The sequence below is a fragment of the Bubalus kerabau genome, chromosome 15, assembly GCF_029407905.1.
Source record: "Bubalus kerabau isolate K-KA32 ecotype Philippines breed swamp buffalo chromosome 15, PCC_UOA_SB_1v2, whole genome shotgun sequence".
NCBI lineage: Eukaryota > Metazoa > Chordata > Mammalia > Artiodactyla > Bovidae > Bubalus > Bubalus kerabau.
The window spans coordinates 55387585-55406438 of NC_073638.1; the positions used below are offsets into that span (position 1 = coordinate 55387585).

At 49.8% G+C, this 18854-nt stretch overlaps 1 protein-coding gene across 1 annotated transcript in view; it reads right to left on the reverse strand.

Annotated features, from left to right (window-relative positions):
• Positions 1-6124: 6124 nt before the first annotated feature.
• The window catches only part of MAP6 (microtubule associated protein 6), an 83688-nt gene continuing 70958 nt past the window's right edge, over positions 6125-18854 (reverse strand). Inside the window, exons 5-7 of the mRNA XM_055549110.1 lie at positions 7185-7783; positions 6607-6965; positions 6125-6432 (exon numbers count right to left, since the gene is read on the reverse strand). Coding sequence (XP_055405085.1) covers positions 6223-6432; positions 6607-6965; positions 7185-7783 — 1168 coding nt within the window. The 3' untranslated portion in view covers positions 6125-6222. The remainder of the gene's footprint in view (positions 6433-6606; positions 6966-7184; positions 7784-18854) is intronic.

The following is an 18854-nucleotide window of genomic DNA, read 5'->3' on the forward strand; positions in this document are numbered from 1 at the left end:
AATACTTGGGTGTATGTGCCCAGTGATTGCTTACTGGAATATTGGTGAGTCCTGAGTCAGGTATGAGAAAATCCTCTATTATTGGAATTGGGTTTCTTCTCCCTCCAGAGACTATGCAATTGCCAAGTTCACCAGTAATCTCCTTATTGTTAGTCCAATGGATACTTTAAAAAATCACTTTGGAAATATGGACAATTTCAAATGTGCATGAAAGTTGAGAGGATAGTGTAATGAACTTTCAAGTACCCATCACAAAACTTCAATAGTATTGACAGTTTCAACTTCAACTGTTTTGACAATTTACCCATTTCGTTCAACGGATGTTTTTAATAATCTGTCTCATAGGGAAGCACTCATGTCTCTGATCCTGTTGACCTGTACTTCCTTGATGCTTTCTCCAAGGTGAATCTTTTCCAGTTTTCCTCTGACCTTGCTGCTGCTCCGTGGCATGCTCTGCTCAGAGCCTCCTTCCTCTCCTACCCCTGAAATGTTGGTGCTTCCCCAAACTCTGTCTTGGACCTTTCCCTCACTTTCCACACTCTCCCTGCGTAAATGCAGCCTTTCTCATGGCCTCACATAACTTCCCAGGGCTAGCGAAGCCCACATTTTAATGAGATCCCCATCTCTGCCTTCATCTCAGACTCCTGTTCCAGACTGAGACTACAATATCCAGAAGTCTCCTAGATACCTCTCTCCTTGTCTCAAAAGCATGTCCCACTCAACATGTACCAGACTGAGCTTGTCCTCCTGCTTAAACCTGCTGTTTCCTGTTTTCCTATTCATCTATTCAACACACAGTTATTACATATCTACTGGGTGTATAAGAAAGATTGGAAGATTCTGGAATAGGCAAAGAAATCACTGTTATAATAAAAAAGATTGACAATAACAAGTGTTGACAAGAATGTGGACAAGCTGGAATGTTCATATGTTGCAAGTGAGAATATACAATTGTGCAGCCCTTGCCCCCAAGAATTAGTTCTAAGTCCATGGAGGATGTTAAACTGCGTGAGCCTAGATGGAGAGGGGGTAAAAGTGTAGGTTTTGACAATGGCCTGACTTGGGAACAGGAGTGTTTAGAAAGGGCGGGGAGCTGGGGGTCTGGATTATGGGGCCTCTGAGGGATGTGGGTGGTGGGAGGAATGTCTGGGGAAGGATGTTAACACCACACAACCTGGGCAGGCTTAGGGAGCTCCCCAGCCAAGCATGGCTCAGGGGGCATGGGGCCTCCAGTGCCCCTCTAGCTGGGTTGGGGCAGCCATCATGATGACCATCATGTATCTTCCAAGAGGCCTAAGCCTCTTGGACCTAGGGACAGGGGGCGGCTTCAGGAAAGTGACTAAGATTAATTAGAATTCCTGCCTACCCTGGCAGGGAGAGGAGGAGCTTCAACTAGATTTGATTTGATTTGTCAAAATAAGAAAATTCCTCCTTTCTTACATCCTGCGTGCCATCAGGTAATTCACATACAGATTTACAAACTGTGATATGTGTGAGATAAGAGGGGGTGGCCATAGAGATAGAAAAAAGAGGGCAGATTCATTATTTATTTAGCTGGCAGAGGGCATAGGTCTTAGTGGCAGACTGGAAGCAGAGGCTGGAAATGGATGCAATTTACCCCCCCCCCCCCCCAGGTTTCGGACTGAGACTGGGGTGCATTCCCCATCCCCTTCCTCTGGATGTCCATCCTCGCAGCGACAAAGACTGCGGAAGGTGCTGCTGGAATAGGACTTGGCCCTGTGATCTGCCCCGAATCCGCAAGCGCCGTCTCCTTGCTACCTGAAAATGCCAAAAATGTGCCCCGGCGGTACCCGCCCTCGCACCCCCAGGTGTTAAGGGCGGGGATCACAGCGCGAGAGGAGTTAAATCTCAGTCTTTCCTCAGATCAGCCACCAGGGGCTCCAGCGAGGCCTCAGCCCAGCTCCTAAAGGGCCCACCGGACCCGCCTTCGGGTGGCGCGCGTCTGCGGGTCCCCAGGATTCTCTAGGCAGCCTTCTCTTCCCAAGGGCCTGACCCCGCGCCCCGAAGCTCTGGCAACTGGAACCGGGGCTGGGGGTGCGAGCTTAGAGTTTACAGCCCTGGGGCCACGTCCGATCCCCAGATTCGGAGCCTGGAGCCAGGTTCGAGGCTCTTGGGCGGAGACTGAGCATCTTCGGGCTCGCTCCGAGTCGCGGATCCCTGCAGGCTTCCAAAGCAGGGGCGCCGCCCTCTCTCAGGCAGCCGCGTCTGTGTGGGCGGGGTTGCTGGCTGCGGCCAGTCCGGGTCCTTAGTCTGGATTCGCCAAGCAGCGAAGGGGAGAGACAGAGAGGGGTGGGGACAATGCGTGCAGGGGAGGGGCTGGGAAATGGCTGCCCCTGGGAAGAACTAGGTCAAGGATGAAGTCTGCATCTGAGAAGGGCTGAGCATCTAGTTAATTTCCCGCCTCTCCCTGCCGCAGCCCAGAACGGGGGCCTTGAGCCGTCAACCTCTCTCACTAGGCCTTCTTCCAATGCAGTGGAGAGCTGGGTGTGATGCAGGTGAGGCGGCGGCCTGCAGCTCAACCCTGGGCTGGAGGTTTTCGGCCTCAGAATTTCCTCTTATCATCAGGACCATTCTACAGATGAGGAAACAGGTGGCTGGCGCTGGACTGGAGGTCGACCTGGTCCTAAGTGGAAGCTGCCAAATTCCACAGCTTCCTCTCCCTCACCTTTCGACTGAGTTGCACTCTCTCCCTCAGCTTTTGACGCTGGACATCATTCTCCGTATTGAAGCACTCCCTGGCACCACAGGCCCTGGTTTCTCCATACAGCTTTGGACGAGCACTTCCTCAGCTTCCTTTGGGCCTTTCTCTTCCTACCTTTAACAAGTCACCAGAGGCTCAGGCTGGGTCCACTTCTCTTTCCATTCTGACACTGTCCCTGAGGAAGCTTAGCGGGGGCCATGGGGGGCTGAATCCCAGACCTTGTTTCCAGGCAGCTCTCACTTCAGAGGGGGAGCCCTGGTAGCCTATGGCTTTCTGGACATTTTCCCCGGGTGAGATGTTGCCCACTCAGAGATAGCACCATCTGCCTGGCCCATGGAAATGTGTGTGACTTGGGACTGGGTGTGTGGGTCAGAGGGACAGCTGAAAGGAGGAAGGGTGGTATCCATACACAATACTGCTGTAGCCTCAGTGTGGCCTTGTCTTGTCTGCAGGGCCCTATTAGAATTCATATAGCAGCAAACTTGTGATGGGCCAGGAAGAATCCTCATAATCAGTGTGTGTGTGTGTGTGTGTGTGTGTGTGTGTGTGTGTGTTTATAGAAGTGGCTGCTGCTACTGCTGCTAAGTCGCTTCAGTCGTGTCCGACTCTGTGCGACCCCATAGATGACGGCCCACCAGGCTCCCCCGTCCCTGGGATTCTCCAGGCAAGAACACTGGAGTGGGTTGCCATTTCCTTCTCCAATGCATGAAAGTGAAAAGTGAAAGTGAAGTCACTCAGTTGTGTCCGACTCTTAGCGACCCCATGGACTGTAGCCCTCCAGGCTCCTCCATCCATGGGATTCTCCAGGCAAGACTACTGGAGTGGGGTGCCATTGCCTTCTCTGGTTAATGACCATAAGGGGTCTCAAAAGTCTTAAAGGGGTAGGAGTGTTCCTTGGGAGCCAGCTTTGTTGGGGACAACAGTTGCTGCTTCCCCAAGGGTCCCAGGCCCCTGAGGACTTTGGTTCCTTTTTATTTGTTTTAAAAATATTCATTTATTTGGCTGCATCAGGTCTTTATTGTGGCAGGTAGGATTGTTCATTGTGGCATGCAGGCTCTAGAAAGCACAGGCTTAAGTGCCATGTGGGATCTTAGTTCTTTGACCAGGGGTCAAACCCGTATCCCCTGCATTGGAAAGCAGATTCTTAACCGCTTGACCACCAGGGAAGTCCCAGGGCTTTGGGTTTTAAAGGGGAGACTACGGTGACTTACACCAGTGGGATTCTAGCAGGTAGCATCTATGGGCAAGGCTGGGCTTTAGCCTCCAGCAGCCCCCCAGCCTTTTTCCCAGTGATACATTCACAGCCTACAGGACTGGCTCCCCTCCACCCGACTTCCTCCCTGACATCCTGGGCTTCAGAAAACTGGTCACCCCTGCCTGCTCTCAGTTGTCTACTCCAGAGGCCTGCTACCCTCCTTGGTCAATCCCTCATGCAAATCAGGTTTCTTTCATTCAAGGACTTCCAGAGGGGGCTTACCCTTCCCGCCCACGCCCGCCCCAGCCACATCCATGATACCCCTTCCTACCTCTGCTGTCCGTACTTCATGGCTACTTTCTCTGAGAAGCTTTCCTGACTGCCCCGCTAGATATTTTTTCTTCACCCTCCTCTCAAAGTCGGGCCTTTAGTTGGCCTATGGCTTCATCTGACACCAGCTTTTATTGTCCGAAGTGGGACTTCTTTACCTCTGTGACCTCGTGCCCAGCACGGAGCGAGTCACAAAGTGGGTGCTAAGGACAAGTCAAACTGCGTGCATGAATGAGTGGCGGATTTCAGGCACTGTTTGAGAAGTCCTGGCTGAGCTGTCCTGGATACTGAGTGAGGACTAGCAGATGCTAGGTTCTGCTTCATGAGTGTCCTGGGACTCTTCTGATGGGAGGCCTAGTTTTCTCAGAAGCATGACCTCTGGATGACCTTCGGGACCCTTGGCAAACAACTGTCATCCAGAATTAACCTGGGCCAGCTGGGCCCCTGCTCCCATTTTCCTCTGTAGGCTTCTGCTCTGAACAATCCAGGGCTCAGCCTGCTGTGGTTTGATATCTGTTTGGTACCTAGGCTTTCATGGAACTTGACCTGTGAAATAATAGAAAATAGATGTGTTGGTCTCTGCCCCCTGTTCCTAGCACAGAGCTCTTAAAACTCTTGGAATTTCTTAGGTGATAGGCGTGTCTTTTGTTTTATTTTATTTAAAATTTTAAAAATTTATTTATTCACGGCACTGGGTCTTCATTGCTGTGCATGGGTTTTCTCCAGTTGTGGCAAGTGAGGGCTCTTCTCTGGTTGTGGTGTGTGGGTTTCTCACTGCAGTGGCTTTTCTTGTTGCGGAGCATGGGCTCAGTAGTTGTGGAGTACAGGCTTAGTTGCCCCTCAGCATGTGGAATTTTCCCAAACCAGGGATCGAACCTATATCCCCTGTTTTGTCAGGCAGATTCTTAATTACTGGACCACCAGGGAAGTCCAGGAATGTCTTTTGTTTTAATGAGGAGACTCTTGGTGGTCTCCTGGATAGCTTCAGGATGGAAGCTGGTCACCAGAAACACAAAGTCACAATTAGAAGCTTGGAATTTTCAGCCCCACCTTCCATCTGCTGGGAAGGGGAGAGGGGCTGGAGACGGAATTAATGTTCCATTATGCCAACATGATGAAGTTGTCATCAAAATCCCCAAAGTTTGAGGTTCGAAGATCTTCCAGGTTGCTGGAGTTACTGGGAGGGTGGTGTGCCTGGCCAGGGCATGGAGGCTGCCTGTCCCTTCCTCTATATATTACCCTATTCTTTTCTCCACCTTGGTGTGTTATTTATCCTTTTAGGATAAACCAGTAAACATAAATGTTTCCCTGAGTTCTGTGAGCCATTCTAGCAAACTATTGAACCCAAGCAGGGAGTTGTGGGAACCCTGATTAAAGCAAGTCAGTTAGAAGTACAAGGTATAGCCTGGGACTTGCACTTGGCATCTGAAGTTGGGGAGACAAGGAGGCAGTCTTGTAGGATGAAGCTCTTAACCCGTGGGAGCTAATGCTGTCTCTAGGTAGATAGTGTCATAATTGAGTTAAATATAGGATCCCCAGCTAGTGGTAGATAATTGCCTGATGTGCAGAAGTCCTACCCCCTACCTGTGGTGTCACAAGTGAAATGTGGTTGGAGTGTGACAGTGAAGGGGAAAGACAAGTATGTCCTGCCTACACCCTCACAATGGGGTCCGGTTGTCAGGATCCTAGCATCTTTCATGCTGACAACTCACAGGAGCTGGGGATTTCTCAGATGGCCCAAATGAATAAATGCAGAGCCCTGCATGCCCGCTCTCCAGTATGCACGGTACACACACATACACACACACTCAAATAAATCCAGAGAGACACTAGTGAGCCAGAGGGACCAGTTTTATTAGATTCCAGCAAGACTATACAATACGTGTTTCATGCAGATTAAATAAGTGTCTTCGCTGCCCCTGAGAGGGAGCATTTTCACCTCCAGCTCCTTCTTTGGTATGTCAAGGGGTGAGTGTCAAGGGGAACCATCGACATATTCTGCATGGGGAACAGTTGGGATCATGACTGGAGGTGGTGGTGGGACCGTGGGCAGCTGAGGGCTCCTGAGACCTTGAGTCTTCAGAGGCTTAGGAACCATAGGATCTTGGTCCTTTGCTGGTGGTGGCACCTGAGGATCTTGATCTTTCAGAGGCACTGGGATTATAGGAACTTGACTCTTGACAGGCTCCAGGACCATGGGGCGTTGATCCTTGACAGGCGCTGCAATCACAGACTCATGATCCTTCAGAAGTTCTGAGACCCCTCTCCCTTGATCTTTGACCAGCTGTGGGACCACTAACCCTTGTTTCTCTACAGGCTCAGAGAGCACAGAACCTTCCTTCTTCACAGGTTCTATGACCATGGCATTTGGATCCTTCAGTTGCTCTGGGACCATAGGACCTTTGTCCTTGACAGGTGCTAGGACCATGGGGCCTTGGTCTTTGACAGGTGCTGGGACCATGGGGCCTTGATCCACAGGCTCAGGGACCGTGGGGCCTTGGTCCTTGATAGGCGCTGGGACCATGGGGCCTTGATCCACAGGCTCAGGGACCATGGGGCCTTGGTCCTTGACAGGTGCTGGGACCATGGGGACTTGATCTACAGGCTCAGGGACCATGGGGCCTTGGTCCTTGACAGGTGCTGGGACCATGGGGCCTTGATCCACAGGCTCAGGGACCATGGGGCCTTGGTCCTTGAGAGGCGCTGGGACCATGGGGCCTTGATCCACAGGCTCAGGGACCGTGGGGCCTTGGTCCTTGACAGGTGCTGGGACCATGGGGCCTTGATCCACAGGCTCAGGGACCGTGGGGCCTTGGTCCTTGACAGGTGCTGGGACCATGGGGCCTTGATCCACAGGCTCAGGGACCGTGGGGCCTTGGTCCTTGATAGGTGCTGAGACCATGGGGCCTTGATCCACAGGCTCAGGGACCGTGGGGCCTTGGTCCTTGACAGGTGCTGGGACCATGGGGCCTTGATCCACAGGCTCAGGGACCATGGGGCCTTGGTCCTTGATAGGTGCTGAGACCATGGGGCCTTGATCCTTGACAGGTGCAGAGGCCGTGGGGCCTTGGTCCTTGACAGGTGCTGGGACCATGGGGCCTTGATCCTTGACAGGTGCAGAGGCCGTGGGGCCTTGATCCTTCAGAAGCTCTGGTACCATGGAACCTTCATCTTTAATTCTTGCTGGAACCATAGGACTTTGATTCTTTAGAGGCATGGGGGCCAGGGAATCTTGGTCCTTGACTGATGCTGGGATCACAGAACCTTCTTTCTTTAAAGGCTCAGGGACAGTATGATCTTGATCCTTAATTGATGCAGGGAGTATGGGACCTAGATCCTTCAGAGGCTCCGGGACCACAGGAGCTTGATCCTTCAGAGGCTCTGGGACTGTGGGGCCTTGACCCTTTGAAGGCTCTTGGATCCCAGGACCTTGATCTTTCAGAGGCCCCGGGCCCACTGGACCTTGATCCTTGTCTGGTTCTGTGGCTACAGGACCTTGATTCTTAGGTGAATCCCTGGTGGGTTCGACCTGGCTCCTGCAGAGGAGAGAGAGGTTGTCACTGTGAGGGCCAGCGCTTAGACCAGGGACAGGGCAGAGCACAGATTGCCTGTTAAGTCTTGCCCAGTGGAGCCTGGGCAGGGCAGCTCTTGCTGGGGAGACAGGAGGAGGATCTGATCTCCAGATCCTTAGTATAGAATGTGGGGTAGGGTGAGGGGCAGACTGGGAATTGGTCATTCAGTGTGCTTGCCAATTGATGATAACCAGCAGATGGCATGGAGGGCGGCCCCCAGGTGGTAGTGGCAGTACTGTACTGGGACTCAGAGTCTTCCAGTGGGCATCCTAGCAGCCTGTCTACCCCACACTCCCCCCAGGCCTCTCTTCCTTCCTCCAGGATAGGTGGGGTCTATCCTGGGGGCCCATATTTGCTCTCCACTCAGGTGACCCTACAGGCTAGAACGCTTCTGTTCTCAGAGTTCCCCAGACTCCTCCCTTTCCCTGACCCCCTTGTTAAGTACTCAGTTGGGAGGGGCAAGGGGTCTCAAGGCACACATGAGAGAAAGAGGGCAGTGGGAAGGTCTCTCTTCCCCACCTCCCCTAAAAGGGTAAAAAGTATTTTATCACATTGTTTAGAACAGCTGGCTGGGGTGACAGTAAAAAACAGACCAGCTTTTAATCAGTTTTATTATAGCTTTAAATTCTTGTATAGACCATGTACCCCACTGTCACCTGCAGCATATTTGGTGGTGACTGGCTGGGACTCCCCATTCAGACAGTGAAGAGGCCCTGCTCCCCTCGCTCTGTCCCCACTCTGGCCCCCTTTACTCTCCCTGGGCCAATTAAGTCTTTACACTTAAACCTACTTCAGTATTGTAACAGTTCCTGTCATTTAAAGCGGGTCCTGTAAGACTTCTAGATGTACACTTTCTTAGCTCATTCTGGTTTTGTCTCTCTGGGCCTCAGGTGTGTCATCTAGTTCACTGGGTAAAATGGTATTTACTCAGAAATTTATTATGATTAGAAGTTATATACATACAGCACCTTGTACCATGTTCTATGTAATATTGCTATTATTTTTCTGTTTACTTAGAAGTAAAGTTACACATATTTGGACTATTTTTATTCTGACATGTCATCCCAGTCCAGAAGCTTCTTACCATATTTAGCATCTTGGGCCTCCTAGGAACTGACATTTCTCAACCGAGTACAGAGTGCCACAGGCAGCTTGTCCATCCAGTCCCTCTGGATGTCTCTGAGCATCACAGTGGAAGAGAGGGGCCGGGGTGGCTCCCTAGTTCAGAACAACACAGAGCACAACTGCCCTGGTTACATGGACACAGCTGGCTACCTTTAGTAGGACCCTAGTGTTTATGGAGGGAGCAAGGCTACAAGAAGCATGCAAAGTCTAAGGGTGGCATTAAAATACTTCTAATACTTGGTGGTTGGCCAGAGAGGAAAAGTAAAAACCGAATTCAGAGGAGAATCCAGCAGGAAATTGATTAGTTAATCCTATCTGGAAGTGAACTACCTGGATGGAGTCATCCCAAATGGGGTGATGAAGCTGAGACATGAGACAAAAGAGGTGACTATGGCTTAACTTGATCTCGGGGCTTGGGTTGCAAAACCTATCCCACTGGCAGGATATGGGGCCAGTGTCCTCTGCTGGCATGGAGATTTAAAAGAGGGCCAGACCCACAGCATGGATTGTAAAGTACCTTTCCCTGGATGTTTGTGCCACTGGTTCCCATGCCTTGCCTCATTTTTCTGCTTAATGAACATTCTCAGCCAGCTATGAGCTAACCCCAAAATTGCTCTGATATACACCTCTATATTGATTTGGTTAGTAAACTTGTTTCCTTAGTAAGTGTCCTTAATTATGGAAAGATTTAGAATTAGATTAGAAGTGATAAATAATATTACCTTTGGGGGTATTAAATTTAGGAAAAAAATCTGTGTAGAGTTAGTTTGAAAGTATTGATGCTGTTTAAAATAATTTGCATATTATATCTAATATAATAATATATTATTATAATATATATATTTGGCATATTATATTTAGACTAGTTTTGTGATTCCAATATAAAATGTGTAATGGAATAATTAATTTAGAGTTGTTTTGAGTTGAAAGATATGACAATTTTATAAATTTTATAAACAATGATGAACTTTTATTACAAATCGATAGTAAACATATTTTTAAGCTTAGTTTTAAAAAAAATTACTAATAATTTAAAAAATTTAGGGGAATTGAATTAAGTTATAAAATGCTCCTTAAAAGGGTTTGTTCCATTTTACTAGATTTTTAAGTTTGTTACTTTTATAAATTAAACATTTCTTTTTAAAACCAAAGCAGTCTTGGTTGGTCTTCCTGTGAACAAAACCACCCTCAAGTGCAACATAAAACTCTCATTGACATTGACTGGCCATCACTTGGTTCCATGGTGGCCTGCCAGTCTCCCCATCTGTAAAATGCCCCGCCACTCACAGTGCCCTCTGTGTGAATGAGACAGAGCCGCACACCCAGGGTGGCAGCCAGTGTGTGGTTGGTGAGTGGTGATGGGCCATGTTCAGCCCACAGGCCAGCTGCCTAGGGGCCTGGTCCAGCCTGCACAGCTGAGTCTGGGTCTGGTGCCTTGAGCCAGCTGCACATCTTCTCAAGACAGCATACAGGACAGGCTCCTCCCGCCTCCCAGCCTGTATACTCTCTCAGAAACTAGAATGACCTGCTGGCTTTTTCTTGGCTTCTATGCTGCTTATTCCCTGCCAGATCTTGGGCAATTACTCGACCACAATAGACCTCAGTTTCCTCACCTGTAAACTGGATGACAATACAAATGCCAGAGAGCATTATGACAGAGGATCAGATGATCCTGTTTGGATCTGAAATCATAATTGGTGACATTTGTAGAGCGCTTTGGTGCCTTATGGGCTTCCCTGGTGGCTCAGACGGTAAAGAATCCACTTGCAATGCGGGAGACCTTCATTTGATCCCTGGGTTGGGAAGATCCTCTGGAGAAGGGAACAGCTACCCACTCCAGTATCCTGGCCTGGAGAATTCCATGGACAGAGGAGCCTGGCAGGCTACAGTCCATGGGGTCACAAATAGTCGGACACGACTGAGTAACTTTCACTTTCACTTTGGTGCCTCACGTGAGTAAGTCCATAACCACAGTAACTGTGTAAGAGTTTACCGGACGCTCACAGGCACATTATTTTAGCTCACTGGAGCCTCTGGCAGCCCTGGAGGAAGGCAGGAAGCCCTGCAGCCTCACCCTCTTGCACTGTCCTCTGGCCACCCTTGCTGCTTGACATACTTTCAATGTTTGTTTCTTTGTTTCTGCTGCCTGGATTGCCCTCTTTCACCCACTTTCCCCTGTCTGTCCCTGATGGCTCAGCTTGGATCTTATCTCCTCACAAGGTCTTCCTGGATGCGCCAATTAGTTTTGCCTATATCTCCCTGCAGCACCATTTTATAGTCTCTCCCTGCATTCACAGATACCCTGGTTGCATGTAAAGTTCCCCCCCCGCCCCATTTGACTGTGTGCTCCCTGAAGGCAGGGACCATCCACCTGGCCTGCAGCCCCAGTGCCCAGCACAGTACCTGGAACAAAAAAAGGTCAAACAGAATCACAAATTACTGTCGCTGAAACCTGGTTCATCATCTATCCCATGGCCCCAGCCAGAAATTCCGAGTCATCCTAAATACCTTCTGCTCCCTCAAAGCCTTCATTCAATCCATGAGGAAGCATCTTTTCTGGCTCCTAACATGTATCTCCTAAAGACTCACATTTCTTTCCCTCCCAACCTTCCCCTCAAGCTGTGCCGTCATCTCTGTGGACCACTGCCACAGCCCACTAACTGGTATCTCTGGCCTCTTCTCCAACATAGTCTTCATACAGAAATTATAAAAAAGGAGTAAATCCTTGGGACTTCCCTGGTGGCCCAGTGGCTAAGACTCTGCACTGTCAGTGCAGGGTGCAGGGTTCAATCCCTGGTCAGGGAACTAGATCCTACGTGCTGCAGCTAAGACCCGGTGCAGCCAAAAAGGAAAAAAAAAAACAAAAAACCAAAGGAAGTCTTTTCTCCTGCTGAGACATCTTCAAGGCGTCTCCTTGCACTGAGAATAAAGAAGTTTTACCCTGTTCCACCACCCTCCCTCGCTGACCAGCCTGCTCCCATTGCCTTCCAGCCATCTGTGCCCTAGCCTCTCAGCATGCCCTGCTCCTTTCATTCACAACTTCGCATGTGTTGCTGTCTTCTCCTGGGACATTCTCTTGCTCCCTCTTCCTTGCTAATCCTGCTCATCCTCCAGGGAAGCAGATGTGACCAGGCCACTGTACAGGCTCTCTTGGTCCCTGACATTTTCTTTGCTATCTCTTATCACAGATAATTACTTGCATTCTTTTCCATTAATGTTTCCCCTTCTAGACTGAAGTGTTCAAAGGACAGGACCATGTCCATTTTGTAAATCATTGTACCTAAAACAGTACCTGACTCAGGGAAATCTCTGACTTGTCCAATCAATGAATAAATGAGAGACTTTTCTGTACCAGGCTCTGTCCTATTTGCAAAATGTAATATTCCTAGGTTATATGAGAAAACCAAAGTCTTAGAAACTTAATTTACTGCCTGTTTTCCTGTTTCCATGGTGACAGGCAAGGCCTCCTGGGAATACACACGCTGACCTTGAAGCCAAGCTTTATTAGAGTCTGGAAGTAGGATTACCAAGCCCTGCCTGAGACTATCTGGAGAAAAGGCTTTCTTCCCTCCCACTGATACTTGCCTTTGCGCACAATTCTAATCTCATAATCCACCTGTGATTTTTTACTTCCCATATTGACCCCTGATGCACCATCACAGCAGGCCCCAGTTGAGGCCGTTCCTGGCGTAGGGCCTTGTTTAGAAATCAGGGGCCTGTGGACCCTGTCCTTGAAACTCCTGCTTCCTCAGCTTAGAAAAGCTCTGAGAAAGAAAGAAACTCATATGTCAGTCTAGGTCCTGGGTATTTTAAACCTAGATTATTTCTTGTTCAGTAAAGAGCAGCCTGCTGGAGGATCAAGTACACTAATGGGACTTGCGGCCAGAAGAGCTGGGTTCAAAGGCTGACTCGAGTCCATCCTAGCCGCGGATGTCATCATGGACATCCAGGCTTCCAGCTCAGTTTATTAATCTATAAAATGGGAGAATTCCCCCTTCATTTATGGGAACACTCATGGCACGACCCCTGGAATGCAGGAGATATTTCATAAACATTAGTCCCAAAAGGAGCTTAGTGATCTGGTCCAATGTCTTATTCTACAGATGGGAAACCAGGCCCAGAGTGGGCAGCCAACTCCCCACAGCCACACAGCTAAGAAATAGCAGGTCCAGGTCTTAACAGAGGCCTCTCAAAGTTCACCGGGTGGGTGGGAGGGATGGAGCCAACTCACTTGAAGCAAGGATGGGCAGGAGAGCTGAGAGGGGCCAGGCTGTCTGTGCCTCATGGGCCCTGCAGGAGGAGGAGGGGGGACAGTGGGCCAGTCGATTTCACAGCTTTGTCTCCTTCTGTCTGCCTCCAAGGGCCCTGTACAGACACGCACGTTTCCCAGACACAGAGCTCCCAACATATTATAAGAGATGCAGCTACCCGAGGGAGAGTGTCAAGGAAACTGCCTTTGAAAGGCTTGTTATTCTTATAAAGAATTGCGGGAGACAAGGCTTTCTCAAAACAAGAACTCTTGTCCCGCCCCTGTCTCCCATGAGGCTCCATGGCCTCTATTTTAGCAATTATCATGGTGTTTGGTAATTACCTGACCCTCCCCACCAGCTCGTGCATCATGAGTATCTAGTGTCTGGCTCCTAGTACCTGGCAGACATTTGTGGGAGTACTGGGTAGCTGGCGTAGAGCTATTTCTCTTTATTCTATCAATATTTGATGTTTTTTTCTCTTTTATCCATTCGCTGGACCCAGTTTGCTGAGTCTGTGCTCTGGGTTAGGCCGTGTGCTGGGGGGCACAGGTGGGTATGAGGGAGGTGGGAGGCCCCCACTGTGGGGACCACACCATGAATGCTGTAAAGCTCCCAGCGCACCAGGACCACCAGCCTTGGCCCCAAGCCCTCATCTCCCTATGTCTCTCCAACCAGAGAGGCCTAAGTTCCTTCAGTGCAAAGACACCACTGTGCTGGGCAAGTCCTTCCTCTCTGGTCCCAGAAAGCACAACTCAGCAGAACCGATCTGAAGGCGCCTAGGCTGGAAGGACAGATCGGAGGTTCATGGGTCTCCTGAACTTGGGCTGCTGTCTCCCCACCAGCCAGCCCCAGCCGCTGCCTGAGCTGCTCAGGTCTGGGGGGTCGGGCACACCCCTGCACGAGGCAGCCCACCCTCTGTGGCCAGGACCGTGAGCAGAAGCCTAGATTTCTGTCAGCTCCACTCCCTCCCACCCCTGCCCTGCTCTGGATCCTGTGCTCTGGGGTCACCCTTCCAGAGAATGCCCTGTTGACTGATACGTGAGGGTAGTTGAAAGGACAGCAATTGTGTCCGAATCCCTGACTTCTCTGGGCAACATGTGCCCCACTGCAGCTCGGAGCCCTCACTGTTCCGACCGCTCTCCTCACTACACATCTCGGTTGGCTCCCTTCCTTTGGAAAGTGTGACCCCAGAACTGAAAGGGATGTCCCCGTTAGGTCTCCAGACAGCACACCCCTCCTCTGCCCCAGCACCTGTACCTCCATGGATACAGCCCCCGCTGCCGTCTCTCAGGCACAGTAGTGCTGCTGCCCAGCATCACCCCCTCAGCAATTAATGGTTCAGTTTCAGGGTCACTTCCTGAGTAAAATCACCCTGACCCTCTACCATCAGGGCTCAAAGACCCCTTCTCCTGTGTCCCTACGTCCCCACTCTGTTCCCACGCCCTCGCCTGGACACAGCAGCCTCCATCAGGTCAGCTGTCAACAGTTTTGAAGCTGCCTCTCCAGAATGGGGCTCTTTAGGGTAGAGACCACATCTGCTTCCTTCTCTTTCCCCTCTCTTTCCCTCCCTCCCTAGCTCCTTTCCCCATCCCCCGCCTTCCCCTTCTTTTTACTCCCTCCATCCTTCCATAGGGCTTCCCTGATAGCTCAGTTGTAAAGAAGCCTCCTGCAATGCAGGAGACCCTGGGTTGGGAAGATCCTCTGGAGAAGGGAACGGCCATCCACTCCAGTATTCTTGCCTGGAGAATTCCATGGGGTTGCAAACAGTCGGACACGACTGAGCAACTAACCAATCCTTCCACAACCTTTAATAAATGCCTCCTAAGTGACAAACTGCTGACCAGAGTGGAGAGCTAGAGTGCCATAGCATCGGGCTAGCACCACAGGAGGACTCCACCCCAAATGGGAAGCTTAAAAACAAACAAACAAACTCACAGAAGATAAAATTAGAACAACTGTATTTACATGATACACACATGCTTTCCTATTTTTAACTGCCTTAGCACCTTTTTTGTCCTCCCAAACTGCAACCTTCTTTTATGGTTTTCTAAGAGGACTTCATATTCAAGGCGGCACATTGTATTCTCACAGCAGCCCATCACCCAGGCAGATGGGGTTCACTTGTGTCCCTGTTTTCCAAAGGCAGAAGCAGGGGGCCCAGAAAATCACATAGTGAGCCTGTTAGTGCCAAGACCTTAACTGAGGATGACAGAATTGCAGTCAAGCTCTTTTCTTTCTGCAACAATATCCCTTAGGGATGTGACTTCAACCACAGAGATCCCAAATTTGTCTGCAGATGTCTGAACTAGGTCTGGCTTGACATAACTCTGATTGGTTCTGCGTGGTCCAGAAGGCTACAGTCACTGAATTCTACAGGTCCCCAGCTCTGAGCTCCCAACTGCATCTCCTGAGAATTGCCCCTCTGGGACTCCAACATCCAGCTCCCCTTTGCCTTGGCCCTTCCTGCATCTACTGCACAAGGACTTCCTTAATTTACCTCCTGGTGTTCAGCAGACCCTGGCAAAGAAGATAGTCTCAGAAAGCTTGTACATCCTGGTCTAAGAATGCCCATCTGCACCCACATCTGTAAGCCCTACCTGTATGGCTGCCAGTCAGTCGATCAGCCTGGAGCTACACAGAGTCCATCTATTTGTGGCTTATCAGCACAGGAAGAGCAACTAGGACGATGGCTAGAAAAAAAGGCTGCCACCACAAGGCTTAATTCTGGACGCTAGCTGAGGGGGTGGAGGGGTGGGTAGTGGGTAGTAATGTCTGAGCAAACTCAGCATCTGTGACCCTCATCTGACTCATTTTCCAAAGATGACTTGAGTATTTAGGGTCACTGAAGTCTTTGGAGCAAGGAAGGGACAGGAAGAGGAGATTGCTCTTGCAGGAATTCTTTACAGTAGGAATCCTAGAGATGGTCCCAAGTGCTGGACAAGGAATGGATTTCAGTCACCCAAACCTGGCTCCAAATCCTGGCTCACCATGTACAAGTTGTGTGACTTTGTTATCTAATCACTGAGTCTCATTTTGTTTTTTTTAATCTGTGAATCGGGATGGTGCCTACAGCAGACTCTCTAGCCCTATTGTGAGGATTAAATGGGAACAAGTGCGTAAAGGCCACACACATGCTCCTTCCCTGCCCCTAGGTTGTGCCACCTCTGCCTTTTACAAAGTGGCACTAGACAGCTGGGGCAGTTTCCTAGTTTGGATTTTTCTCCACCACTCCCAGATCTCCTGATGGCTTCCCTGATGGCTCAGATGGTAAAGAATCCACCTGCAATGCAGGAGACCTGGGTTCGATCCCTGGGTTAGGAAGATCCCCTGGAGAAGAAAATGGCAATCTACTCCAGTATTCTTGTCTGGAGAATCCCATGGACAGAGGAGCCTGGCAGGCTACAGACCATGGGGTCACAAAGAGTTGGACATGGCTGAGTGACTAACACCAACTAACACTAACCAAGTCCCCTGTAGAGAGATGTATCCCTGTTTCTTTTTTTATTTCCTTTCTTTCTTCCTCCCTCCCTTCCTCCCTTCCTTTCCTTCTTTTTCTCTTTCTTTTTTAACTTGGCCACACTATGTGTGGCATCTGGGATCTTAGTTCCCTGACCAGGGGTCAAACCCGTGACCCCTGCAGTGGAAGTTTGGAGTCTTAATTACTGGACCTCCAGGGCAGTCCCTGCTTTTTCCTTTTTACTGTTAAATACCTTTTCTAGATATAACCTTCTAAGAACTAAATAAATTCCCGGTTGTATAGTAGATATTTTAAAAGCTTCCTTGGTTGTCTTAACACCAGGAAGGCTAAGTCAAGAGCATAGTTGACTGTCTTAATGAGCTATCACGAATCTGATAATCCTGCTAAAGACCCTTTTAAAAATGTGAAATGCTGGACTAAGCAGCCAGACGTAATGGCTTAGTTCTTGTCTAGCTGGGAACTTGCAAATCCATCTTTGTCCTTCTCCCCATCCCATCTAAAGCAAAGGATGGGCTCTTGAGCCATTGATCAAAAATTGGTTTGGTGTGTCCAGAGTGAATCAGTGAAAATGACCATGTAATTGCAGAAATAGAGTCTGCACCAGGAGATTGATAGGGTGCTCGGGGAGGAGGGGCTGGGGAAGGGTTGGGGAGGGAAGAGGGCTGCAACAGCCAGTGCTGGAGGGGCTTCACCTCAAGCGGTTGCGTGGCAGAAAGAGTGGATTTGCCGTGTGTTGCTCCAGCTACCACCACTCTGTTGGGGTGAAAGGTGGTAAGTAATGGGAAGTGGTGGTCAGCAAGCTACCCCAAAAATCAACTATGACAAGGGTGTTCCAGAGGCCTTCTGGAAGTTCACAGAGGCCTTCGCATGCCACCCCATGAGGCCCTCTCATAATAGTCCTCTGAATCACAAACAAGATTTTCTGTTACCACCATTTACCCCACACTGGAACCAAACAGATTTGGATCACACTATATCCCTTGCTCCTACTTTCTGAATCTTGGGATCACATAGATCTGGGTGGTGATGGATACCTGTATGCTTGTTATCCTCTTTGAAGCTCAAAGAAAGTAAGAAACTCAGCCAAGGTCACACAGCTAGTAACTAATGGAGCTTGGATTTAGAACCAGGACTGTTGGTGTTTGGAGAAGGAAATGGCAACCCACCCCAGTATTCCATGGACAGAGGAGCCTGACAGGCTGTAGTCCATGGGGTTGCAAAGAGTCGGATATGACTGAAGCAACTGAGCACTGTCGGCTCTAATTCCCAGCCCTTATGTCTAAGACATGCCCCTTGAGGGATGCCTCTGCCATCTCAGAATTAGGAGCTCCGCACTGGGCAAGGGATGGGCTCAGCCAGCCTCTTAAGATTACCCTCTAACCTCAAATCTATGTTTATAAAGTCAGGACTGTTTAGGAAAAGCATCCATATAAAGTACAGAGGGGGCTGACCTGGAGTCTGGCCTTTTTAAAACCAGCCATTGACACCTCTGTGCTCTCCTGCTGCCATGACCTTTCTCAAAACCACCCCTGTCATGTGAGCAAGCCAGTTACTAGGCAGAATAAAGCCTTGTGGAGGCATGGTGGTGGGTATGGAGGCAGATGGTGAATATCATCATTCATTCATTCACTCACTCTTAATTCAACAAGCACTTTAGAAGACATTATCTGCAGGAGACAATGGGCCGGAATCTAGGACTACAAAGATGAGCAGAAGGACTGAGTCCTTGCCCCACGGGAGCACACTCTTGTGGGGGGACACATACACAGATATGAGCAGACACAGTACATGTGCTAAGTTCCATGATGAAGAACACACGGGGAGCGTCTTACCCAGCCTGGGAGGTGCGGGAAAGGCTTCCTGGAGCTGTCCCCTGGGCGGAGTCTTGAAGGATGAGTTAGCCAGGTGGAGAAGCAGGAGAAGGGCAATCTGGGCAGGTGGGGCGGCGTGGGTAAAGCATGGAGGTGAGAAGCAGCATGGTGCGCTGGGCAGACACAAGCTTCTGCGGGCCGAGAGGAGCCCACAGACGGTTTAAAGCAGGATGTGACATGGTCAGAATTGCATGTCCTGTGGATCCCTCTGGCAGCTTAAACCAGTACCAGTGACAGCAATTTGTGTATCTCAGTATCTGAAGCTCCCTTGGCCCCAGATAAGATGTTTGGATTGAGATAGATATAGACAA